General features: G+C 41.1%; 1 protein-coding gene across 1 annotated transcript in view; it reads right to left on the bottom strand.

Annotated features, from left to right (window-relative positions):
* Nucleotides 1–12,698, bottom strand: part of CDHR3 (cadherin related family member 3) — a 225,264-nt gene that overhangs the window by 118,098 nt on the left and 94,468 nt on the right. The window contains exons 3-4 of the mRNA XM_086929671.1: nt 6,445–6,613; nt 4,978–5,069 (exon numbers count right to left, since the gene is read on the bottom strand). Of these exons, the coding sequence (XP_086785797.1) occupies nt 4,978–5,069; nt 6,445–6,613 (261 nt within the window). The remainder of the gene's footprint in view (nt 1–4,977; nt 5,070–6,444; nt 6,614–12,698) is intronic.

The raw sequence follows: 12,698 nt of genomic DNA, 5'->3' as shown, positions 1-12,698 counted from the left end.
CCGCTCTTGGCACATAGATGGCTACATCCAATATTAAAAGAATCATATACACATTCAAATTAAATTGATATTAATGAAATGTTTCTATGTGTAGAACAGTGCGTGTTATTGCATAAAATACAGTAGTTTGTTTTAAAGACCATATTTCATAGGGTTGATATAATTACCATTGCTTATTTACTTTAGTTTTTTGGAAAGTACATCATTCACCTGAATTATAGAGTTTTTCGAATGGGAGGGAACACAGCCTTTTTAGAGTTTAGGGATCTGTAAAGGTAAATGGAGATAAGGGTAATTTCAGTGTTTAGGGAAGGCAAGAGGTAAAGGTAAAGGGAAGTAGGGTTACTTTTAGGGTTTGGGGGTGAGTACTGGTAAAGGGAAGTAATCTTAAATTTAGGGGTAGGGGAGAGATAAAGGGAGGTAAGGGTAATTTTGAAGTTCTGTGGAGGGAAGAGGTAAAGGTAGGGTAGAAGTAAAAAAGGAGGTTGCTTGGTGTGTGTGTGTGTGTGTGTGTGTGTGTGTGTGTGTAGGGTTCCCCATTGAAATAATATATATTTGTGTGTGTATGCACACAAGATATATAAACATGCAATATATATATACACATATACATATGTATATATATATATATATATATATATATATATATATATATATATATATATATATATATATATATATTTTTTTTTTTTTTTTTATTTAAAGAAAGAAAGAAAGAGTAAACACTGCGAAATTGCTTGCTGAAGGTCCAATATGAATTGCTAGCGTTGTAAAGGTCACCGTGTTGTTACATGCTTGGTAAAGACATGCAACGGTAATGGCATGTGTGGTAACGTCACACGTCTAATGGGAGACCTAGGATCATTGGAATTGCTTTTCTAATTCTAAATATACTCTAATCTTGGCAATTCAAATAATAACAACACCAAACCACGCTGCTAAGTTTTACCATTGCTCTTTGATAAATCCCTATTCTCTTCAAGAGAGGAAAGTAGAAGCTGATCACCCTGAATGCAATCAGGTCCCATTATTAGGTGAAAGTTGCAAACAACAGCTTCAAAATCCTCTCACCTCTACAGACAAAATGTATTTCTTAGCTGAGTAGAATATGCCTGCAATGTAAAACCTTGATTGGTTCAAGATGTACATCCACAATAGTGATAAATATGTAATACAGGTCCCTCCGGGTGGGGACGGAGTTAATGGGGAATAAAACAAGTTTCTCTATTTTAGCTCTTATACGAATCTTTGCTCTCCATTACAGCAAAAAATACTGAACAGAATTGCCCAAATTGGCATAAAAGTAGATCTTTACTCAGAATTGGTACTTTGTCATTTGTTTTCAGATATTTTTCGCTTTGAATGGTTATATCTATAGTGCCATTTAACACATCTATATAAAGTGTGGAGGAAATCTAACATGTTCAGCTCACAATTAGTCTGTTGAGTTTTGTGCAAATCAAGAGAAGCAAGGTCACGGGTGTGAATGAATAACTTTGGGGCTGTGTGATGAACATGCATGAATTTTGGCAGACACATAGGAAGATAAACATGGTGCAGGAGGGATCTCATGTTTCACATTAATCAAACAAGCTTTGGTATCATTGATGGCATCATTCCTAGCATCACAATCTATTCTTTAGTCATTGTATTAGTACACCTAGAAAAGCTCACCATTGAATGGAAACAACCCTTTATTTTCCCTACGAAATGTGATTTTTCTCACCACTCAAACTCTGCAGCTGGTTAGTACCTAGACGTAAAAATGTACTCGTCATTATCCCTCATTTCCCAAAAATTGTCTGTTCTGAAGTGTTAGGCAATCTTCAATGGCATCGGCCAATGTTTCCCATGACAGTGGTCTCTTGGTCTGAAACAGGACTGGGTGCAAGTCATGATAACCCCTACAATTCTGCACAATTTACTTTAGGAAGAGCATGGTTCACCAGCCTTCGTAAATCATACACAAACGCTGTTAGCCCTTATTGAAGCCGGGACTTTGTTCCTTATCATAGTGGCAGGAGCTGTGAGTGGTCTTCGACTTGTGTAAGCTTTACAGGAACCTGGTCCTAGTATGAGTTAATGTGCAGACTAACCCTGGGCAAAGCACTATGCTACGCTCGGGTAGTTTGCAAAGTTTCCGCTACTTTGCACTACGCAAATTGCACGTAGCACAGTGCAAACACACGTAGAGTAGTGTAGTGCTGCGGTCATTTTTTGCTTGCTCGCGGTCCTCAACGCCAAGTTGGCGACCGCATGCAAGCAAAATGACATCCCGGCAAGACTTTTTCCTCCTTTGCGATCATCAACATCAAGTTGCCGATTGCGAGCGTGGAAAATAAACCACCTGGCGAGATTCTCAACGCGGAGAGGTCAGGTTTCTCATTGCCAGTGGTCGCGTATGCTCGCGACCGATCGCAATGAGAAACTACCAGTCCTTGTGAGAAAGCTGCCGCTCGAGTAAAAATCTACTTGAGCTACAGAAAACTACAGCTTGCACTGTGCAAGATGTCGTTTATAATGATTGTAACCAAGTTGCACCACTGCCGCTGCAGCGTGTCTTTCTGGGCACTGGGTAAAATGTTGCTGTGAAACACAGCTAGTATCAACAAAAATAATTTTCTCAAACGCTGAATAGTTTTTGAATGATCGTGTATTTCTCTTGTGATTCCAAAGTAATATATTTACATTTACAAGCCATTCCTTTCACATGGAACCATTTTTTCTGTATGGAACTTCATTTCCCATAATGCATTTGTTTGGTATACACATGTAGCATTCTCCCTATGCATTTCGGCAAGTTGTGCTTTCGTCAGGGGAATATCTGAAAACATTAAATGATGATATCATGTAAGAGTGTGTCCACTTCAGGTACAATCACCACCGTAATTGTGACTGTGTGACTGTTTTGCACCTTGTGGGTGCAGCGGTTAATTTAACTAAATGAAATCTCCTTAGTGTGAGTCTGCTAGTTTTCACCGTGACTAGTGGCTTATTCATTATTGCTTGGCCGATGTGCGCTAGTGATGTGTAATCGTTAATAAATGTTGCATTCTTATCAAGCTGGGTTCTAGCATGCTCGGAGCTAACTGCAGTGGCTGTTTGTATAAGCACGTCCTCGAGCTGAGTGGTAACCCGCTCGAGTGTGCTGGAAGTTATCCCTTAAAACTCATTGCGATATACACCTGGCCCTTTGTAGCGTCAAGGTTTCTCTTGTGTAAAACTTGAGAAACTACCAGTCCCCATTGAGAAAGCTGCCGCTCGAGTAAAAATCTACTCGAGCTGCAGAAAATTACAGCTCAAATGTTTGTCCGCACTGTGCAATAATTGAAAACGGCATCTTGCACAGTGCGAACAGGCTACTACGCAGTTCACCTAGTGCTACGCGTAGCGCGAAGTGCACTTCGCGTAGCTACGTGTATCGCTACTTCGCGAACTATGCCCAGGGTTAGTGCAGACAAGCGCAGTTGATTGGTCAGCTCTGTGGTTGAAAATCTAGATCTAGCAAAGAGGATCCTGTTTGATTAGACGCAAAATGAGCTGTACATATAGCCTCAAATTACGTTCCCTATTTGAACTGTAAGCGAATGTAAAGTGCTGACATGAGGTGTGATGTGACCTCTCTTTCAGAGCCACAGAAATAATAAATGAAATACACCCTACCCCCTGCACAACCTCTCCTTTTGGTGTTATATGTACCATAATCCATATGGCTTTAGATTAATTCCCACACTGAACTTCACACTGTGACTGTACTGCTCTTGTTGTAGTTGTTTTAAGCATGAAGATGCACCCTTATGACTAGGCCTTGGTGAAATTTTATTTTCAAAGGGGTATTTGGCGTATTTTGGGTATTGTGCGAAGTAAAAGTTACACAAAGGTTCTCAGATTACCCCATTACGCCAAGTTGCATATGGCGACTCCCTTTCAGCGAGAAGGTGTACCACGAGATGTACCTTTCGGGCAATTTTTTAGCGCGAGCTGCATTTCTCGAGTAGCAGTTTCTTTAATGTGTTCAGGCAACAGACATTTCCAGTATGGTTTTTTTTTTACCACAGGTGATTGTCCAGGAAATTCTTGAGCATGAAACTACAAATCTGAATTTGAGTCACCGTTTTGAATGTATGCTGCAGTTCCCTTAATGAGGGCGGTCAACAAACAGAATTTTTGGTACACTAATTGATCGTTTGGGTATATTTTAAGCGTGAAACTACACATCGTACCGCGAATAGCAGTATTTTGAATGTAAGCGACCGGAAATTATCTCAAAATTACATTTTCGAGTTGAATTTTTACCGGAACACATATGTTCATTTATTTTTGAGTGCAAGATGCATTTTGCATAATTACTTATTATTTGCATAATATTTAGGTAACTTTGCGTAATTATACTACAGAAAATTTTGCTCATCCCAACTTATGACCTCCCTCCATTGTCCTACCTAACCTGCTACCTCTTATAGGCCCAACTGTAATGTCACGTCTTCCATTTCCCTCCTGTGCCTAGTTTTTTTTTTTTAGGGTGCTGTGGTGCTAGTCATAATCCTTTCCCTTTCGGCCTCATCCCTTCCTGCCTTTTCCATGACTCACAACTTTTCCTTCATGGCCATGCCATGACCCTGCCTGCCTCATTGCTGTCAGCCTTGGACACTGCAGGTTATTCCTTGCCTCTTTCTTGCCTCATTGCTCTAGGGCCTGCCTTAGCCCCTGCTGATCACTCCCTTGCCCCTGCCTGCCTTACTGCTGCTGGCTTTAGACAACACAGGTCACTCCGAGGCCCCGCCTTCCTTGCTTTTGCTGCTCCCAGACACCCCAGGTTTGCCATGCCCTCTGTCTGCTTCCCTACTTCCAGTCGGGGTACCCCTCCGCACCATAAATGGCGTTAACATCACATGTACGAATTCACGAAGAACATGAATGTTAATTGCCTACACACTCAAACATGGCAGTCAATGTTGCTATTTCTTTAGAACTTACCGTAAGATCACTTTTTGGACTTTCTGGATCAGAAGCCTCTATTTGGTAAACCATCCCAACAGGAACTTCTTCATTGATATAAATCACTACATCTGTGCAAGATGTATTAAAAAAAAGAAAAAAGTTAGTAGTAGGGTATGTGTTATGGGTATCAAATTCTTCTAAGCTCATTAACACCAACACAGGCATTTAGTACCTTTCAAAGGCTTCTGGTGCGCATGTGAAACTTATGCACATTAGAGTGACAAGTTGTACCTAGAATCCTTTCTGGCCAGTCCCAAAGATGAGTTATTTGAGCACGAGGTCAGGGAAACTATATGCAAATGTTGTGAAAGTCTACACAGTTGCACACATTGAGAATGCATTGGTCACATCTACTTGCACTTAAAAATATGCACCCAAATGAATCAGCTGCAATTGGCACACAGTGCCTGTTTCCAGAGTGGGTGTAGCGGTGAAGAATTTTGATGAAGAAAAATGATTCTCTATGAACAGGAAAAAGTGAAACAAAACATATTTTTGAACTTCTCTTATTTCCTAACGCTATGCACTAAAAAGAACTGCAATTTCCAGGAGGTAGAGACCGGAACACTTACGTTAGAAAACACAGAGAGATGTCAGGAATAGGTCTGAATGGCATAAGTCAGACTGGGAACAGAAACCGCCCTGGAAAACTGCTCAGCTGTCCCCCACTGGGGTGAGGGGGAGTGCAGCTGAGCAATTTGCGACGGCCAGTTTCAGCCGATTTTGTTACAGGTGGCCGATATTGCCGACCCAGGTAACAAAAACGGGCCCCCAGGGGCTCAAAACCGGCCCCCACCCAAGTGGCCTACCGGGAAAACGCCTGGTGCCCGCTATGGCCAGTCCGGCCCTTAAAGTTCCAGAGCTTGGAGGCAACCTTGACATAAGCCGGTACAATGCATAGGTATACTTAAGACATCAAGACATTCACGCTTTTTTTTGTGTCAGGTACCCGCATTGCAAACTAATCAAAATTGAGGCAGGCCAGATTGGCTGTAGCGGCCACCGGGCGTTTCCCGGTGCACCACCAGGTTCGGGGGCTGTTTTGGGCCCCTGGGGCTGTTTTTGTTTTGGGGGGCCGCAATAGCGGCCCTTTGTAACAAAATCGGCCGAAACGGGCCCTACCAGCTCGGCCCTCCTCCCCAGGGGCCGGCCGAGCTATTTGCCAGGGCCGTTTTCGGTTCCCAGTCCGACCCTTGTATTTGTAAAGGAAGATGACATATTCAATCTCATCTAGGAGGACTGGTGGTGACGAATATATATTCAAACTTAGTAAATGTTGAGAGATATGCTTATTGCAAAAAATATTCTTCTGTCCATAATTTATAATATTTTACACATTTTAAAAGTTTCATCATCTTTTTTTAAACGATGAAAACCTAAATCTCCCCAGCACTATTTTAAACTGGGTTTATTGCCAGTTTCTTACCTAACCATCAAACATACCTTCGGTCGCCATGTTATCCAGAAATATAGGTGGCTCGTTGACGTTGACTAGTTGGATGGTCAATATCTGAAGGGCTGTGAAGCCGTTGGTGTCCTTGGCATAGATCTGCAGCTCAAAGCTGTTTGGTGCAGACTCGAAGTCCAGCGGCGGGGCTCCAGTAGTAAAGACCTGAAATCCAGTTTACCAAAGTTATCTTGCTTTTCGGATAGTTCTAGATACTTATCAAATGTAGACCAACAATGACCAAATAGCCTTGCCAAGAAGTGTATGTTTTGTAACTTACTCTCCCGTTTAGGTAAAATAGCACCATTTCTAAACAGTTACCAAGGTAACACCCTCAGTCTGGAGATGTTTTTTTCTCATTTTCTAAATTTATTAAATCTTGATTATCACAAAACTGTTTATTTTTTGGTTTGTCGTCGGATTTCAACCATTACCAACTAGATACGTCATCCTTTCACACAAAAATATATATATACGTTGATAAAAAAATAATTCAATATTGGCAATGAATCACTTTTGTCAATTGTTCATTGCATTTACTTATAGAGAAGATGTCGGAAAAAGCCAATATTGAACAAAATTATTTTCTTGCCGCTCATGTACAAATCCAAGCCTGCCCTGCACTGTCCCATTGTGGGCAGGTAGAGGGTCGCATGGCAACAAGTCCTGTTTTCTCCCCCATCGACCATCCTCAATGCCTCATGGTATAGGCCGACATTAATAGTATTATTTTTACTCACCAGATAATGTAAGCAGCAGCAGTTGTAACAACTATTACTGTACGTCAATAATAGCTATTCTTACTACATATTGATACTGTAACCTACATTACCTGCCCTTACTGTTACTACATATCGATAATAGCACTCCTTATTGTTACAACATATCGAGAATGTAACCTATGGTACCTGCCCTTACAGTTACTTCATATCGATAATGTAATCTACAGTACCTGCCGTTACTGTTACTTCATATCGATACTGTAATCTATACTACCTGCCGTTACTGTTATTACATCTCGATAATGTTATCGACAGTACCTGCCCTTACTGTTACTACATCTCAATAATGTAATCTACGTACCTGCCCTTACAGTTACTTCCTATTGTTAATGTAATCTGCAGTATGCGCCGTTACTGTTACTACATATCGATAATGTAATCTACAGTACCTGCCCTTACTGTAACTACATATCGATAATAGCTGTCCTTATTGTTACAACATACCGAGAATGTAACCTATGGTACATGCGCTTACAGTTACTTCATATCGATAATGTAATCTACAGTGCCCGCCGTTACTGTTACTACATCTCGATAATGTAATCTACAGTACCTGCTCGTACTGTTACTACATCTCAATAATGTAATCTACAGTACCCGCCCTTACAGTTACTTCCAATCGATAATGTAATCTACAGTATCCACCATTGCTGTTACTATCTATCGATAATGTAATCTACAGTACCTGCCCTTACTGTTACTACATATCGATAATAGCTGTCCTTATTGTTACAACATATCGAGAATGTAACCTATGTTACCTGCCCTTTCAGTTACTTCCTATCGATAATGTAATCTACAATACCCGCGGTTACCGTTACTACATAACGATAATGTAATCTACAGTACCTGCTCTTACTGTTACTACATCTCAATAACGTAATCTACAGTACCCGCCCTTACAGTTACTTCTTATCGATAATGTAATCTACAGTACCCGCCGTTACTGTTACTAATTCTCGATAATGTGATCTACAGTACCTGCCCTTATTGTTACTACATTTCAATAATGTAATCTACAGTACCCGCCCTTACAGTTACTTCCTATCAATAATGTAATCTACAGTACCCGCTGTTACCGTTACTACATAACGATAATGTAATCTACAAAACCTGCCATTACAGTTACTAAGTCTCAATAATGTAATCTACAGTACCCGCCCTTACAGTTACTTCCTATTGATAATGTAATCTTTGGTACCCACGGTTACCGTTACTACATATCGATAATGTAATGTACAGTACCTGCCCTTACTGTTACTACATCTCGATAATGTAATCTACAGTACCCGCTGTTACTGTTACTACATATCGTTAATGTAATCTATAGTACCCGCCCTTACTGTTACTACATCTCGATAATGTAACCTACAATGCCTGTCCTTACTGTTACTATATATGAATAATGTAGCCTGAAGTAGTTGTCCTCACATTAGTAATAATCAGTAATGTATTCTACAGAAGTTCTTCTTGCCTTTACTTTGTATCGATGATGTAAACCACAGCAGTTGCCCTTCGGTTTACTACATCTCAATAAGATAATCTACAGTAGACTTCTTCTCCGATACTGCATATCGAAAATGTAACCTACGGTTGTTGATGTCCTAACTGTTACTACATATGCTACATTCAATAATCACTGTTGCCACATACCTATCATGTAGCGTACAGTAGATTTCCTTGCCGTTATTACGTATTGATAATGTACCCAACAGAAGACCCCCTCACTGTCACTAAATATCAATAATGTAACTCACAGTAGATGTCATCACTGTTACTACAAATTGATCATGGACCCTTCAGTAGTTGTTCTTGCTGTTACTACAAATTAACAATGTGACCTACATTAGTTTTCATCAGAATTACTAACACTAATGTAACCTACAGGAGTTGTCCTGTAGTTACCACATATCAATCATGTAACCTAGATTGATTGTCCTCGCAGTTACTAGATATTGATAATGTAACATACAGTGGATGTTCTTACTGTGACTAAAGGTCTTACTTAGAGTTTGGCGGGGGATTCTCCATCACAAATGTGGAGGATGTTCTGTCCACCATTTTACAAGAGCATTACAGCTTATGGCCCTACTAATATGGCGGAGTAGATAACTACCACGTTTGTGACGGACATGCAAAACTCTGAATAAGGCCCTGAAATATCAATAATTTAGCCCACATTTGTTGTTGTCACTGTTACTACAGATCAATAATTTACCCTGCAGTAGTTGTCCTTTGGATTACCATTGACAATGTAAACTATTGCCAAGGCCACTGGAATTTTTCGAATGTGTGACGCTGAGATTTTCACATAATGATATATTTGCCACATAATCTATTATCTGCAACATAATTTACAGGTTTTAACCAAACAAAATTTGTTTCTAGCTCAAATGGTTCAAACGTTACTAAAAACGCGATGGCACGTGTTGCCACACAGTGGAAGACCCTTTGCAAAGCTCCAATGTAAACCTTTCTGTTGCTTATTGCTAAATTTGGATGTTAAACTGATACTAAAAAGGTGCAACCAATGCCCAGAGAGTGTTACCAATTTTAAAAATGATGAAAAACAAGTAATACTATTACAAAATGTGCCAAATTGTGACGCATAATTTGCTTTTCTTGGTGCATAATTTCCTCAAATTTGCTGCATAATTTGGCCTTCTCCTACTGCATAATTCCAGTAGCCCTGCCTTTAGTAGATGCTCTTGCTGTAACTGCAAATCAATATTGTAACCTATAGTAATTGGTCTCACTGTTACTACACATTGGGCAGTAGTTGCCCTTGCTTTAACTGCTATCAATAATTTAACCTATAGTAGCTGCTCTTGTCAATAGAATATTCTACACGTGTTTCTCAGCAATCTTCTGCATATAGAGCGCTATAACATTCATGCAGGCCTCACCAAATTGAAACCGTCGATAGGCAGATGTTTGGCAGTTGCATCCTTATATGTAAAGCACAAATATGTTAACAATATTTCACTTTAGAAGTAAGGCAGTAGTAGTAGTTACAGCCAAACAGATAGTAGTAAAAGAAGTGACCTAGTGAAAGGTAAAATTTGCAAAAGGTAGCAAGTCCTGTATAATTTCAATTGAATTTAATGTAAGTATAAACGAGTCATATACACCAAGGGCTGATGGGCGAGATAGGAGAAAGGCAAAATTGTGAGTAAAGAAAATGCAAGGAAAGCAAAATGTGAAAGAACATGCAAATACAGGCTGGAAAGGGAGCATGATTACTCTATGGCACATCTTTACACTGGAATACTAACACAGAAAAACAAGCTTTGAAAAAGCCAATAGGACCTGATGCAGTGGTCCAACACATGAAAACGAGGTGTTCACAAAGGCTGTTGATTCTTGTTGTATTCACAAATGCTGGTAGTCACAGTAAAAACCAGTCCTAGTGGTTTTTTAGGTCTCGCCTAGGCAGCGTGCCTGCGCTGCATAGGAGATGACCTCTAGAAATTGGTCAGCTCTTTTCCAGCACTCGTGCTTGTGCTGGCATCCACCTTGTGGGAGCGTGCAGTGGCACGTGCACTAATTGAAAACAGATGGCCCTCGCGCCGCTCCTCGCTCCCGCAAGGTAGATGCCAGCACAAGCATGAGTGCTTGAAAACAGCTGTTTGCATTTACCTGGTTGCCCTCGCTATCCCTTCTTAACTGCTTGTCTTGCTGTCGCTTTGTTTGCTTTTATTTGTTTCCCTTGTCTTGCACTCGCTACCACTTCTTAATGTTTTTTATATAAACTTTTCATGAGATGTTTGCATTTGTCTGCTCTTATTTTTTCCCCATTGCTTGTCTTGCACTCGCTTTCCCTTCTTAATGTCTTTTATTTCAACTTTTCACGAGCTGTTTGCATTTGTCTGCTCTTATTTTTTTTCCCATTGCTTGCCTTGCACTCTAGTCCCAGCGCTGCCCAGAAGCCACGTGTGTACAGAGCCTCTGGCCCCACTTACTACAGTTCATCCCGGTGCCCTGACACCCGCCTCTGCCTGTGGCTCTTGTTTCCTTATTGTATGCCATATACGCCCATGTGCTTCCCAGCTGTCCTCACAAGCCCCAGTCATCCGTTAAACATGTATTTAAAACGCCAAGAAGTGAAGCATCGACTTGTGATTTTCAACCGTTATAATGAGCTGCAACAGTTCAATTAAGAAAATGTGTTGGAGTTGTGGAGCTTACCCAAGGGTGTGTGGGAGGCAGACAAGGTGTGATTTGGTGTATGTGAGAGAGATGTGTCACCCTGACGTCCGCGCTCACCCATGCTGCTTTGTTATATGTTCGGCTTTTTGTATAGCCAGAGGGAGACATGCTGGACTTGCACGTTTGTGCACGTGTGGTGTGGCACAGGTACAACCACACTGTGTGAGAGGCCAGACTAACATATGGGTGGGTCCCTTCGTGTAGTACAGTGTACAAGGCAACGTCTTGTGTTGGTATTTTTCACTTAGATCCTCAATATACAATGTAGAAGTTATCTGGGGAAATAGATTTTCCTAATGAATCTGCTACACTCATCTTTGAATGCATTTTCTTGAGCTTTAAGAAAATGTATTCTAAGATGGCGGTTCCATTTTTTTTAAACGTTATTATTCATTTACCATTCCGAGATGACAAACATCCGTTGGAGGGGCCAGGGAGGCAGGGTTGATGCCCTCGGGATATTAATGGTGGCCGTCATCAGTGGAAATAAGTCCTCACTTGAGAGGCTTGGCGGCCTCTGTGCCCATCACCAGGGAGCCCCCCTGTGACCCGCGAGACGCAGTAGCTAGAAGTGCCAGCAGGATCACACCAATTTCACCATTACCCTATCCCCATACACACTCCCTTCTCTTCTCTGCCCCCTCTCAGCTCCCTGCTGCGCTCCTTCATTATCTGACCCTCTCTCCCCACTTCCTCTCTCCTCTGCCTTCTCTTTCCCTCCCCATTCTCCCCCTCCTCCGTACCAATACATTTTCCTTCCCCTGCTCCTTCCCCTGCCCTCCCCCTAGCACCCCCACCACCCCTTCTCGTTCCCCACACCCCTCTCCTGCCTTCTCGCGCCTAGCAATACCCAGAGTGTTCTTTGTAATATTTGTAAACTCGCAGCTTCTATGCTGCATGGCTAACCACTTATATGGTCCCAAAGGCGAGACCTATTGGCTATGCCAATGCTTGTATTTCTTTCCAGCGCTGGGAAAAGTAGAAAAAAATATTGCTTTCTGTCTAAAATGCATATGAGATTTAATGACTTGAAGTGAAGCGATTAGTTAGCCTGATCTCAGAAGATCACCAAAGGATTTAAATGGGGTGAGTTAGTTCACAAAAAGAAAAAGATGGCGAGAAAAAGATAGTTGAGGGAGAGGCTCTGACTGTTCAGAACTTTACATTATTCATGTGTAAATATATCATAATATTGCCGGTCCCTACTGGAAGTACAGCTTTTCTGCAAGACATTCTTTACAAAAAAAGTAAAACCAAGT

This window comes from Lissotriton vulgaris, chromosome 1_1 (genome assembly GCF_964263255.1).
Source record: "Lissotriton vulgaris chromosome 1_1, aLisVul1.2, whole genome shotgun sequence".
In the NCBI taxonomy this organism is placed as follows: Eukaryota; Metazoa; Chordata; class Amphibia; order Caudata; family Salamandridae; genus Lissotriton; species Lissotriton vulgaris.
Note: the sequence above shows the minus strand (reverse complement) of the source record. Positions and strands in the feature narration are given on the sequence as shown.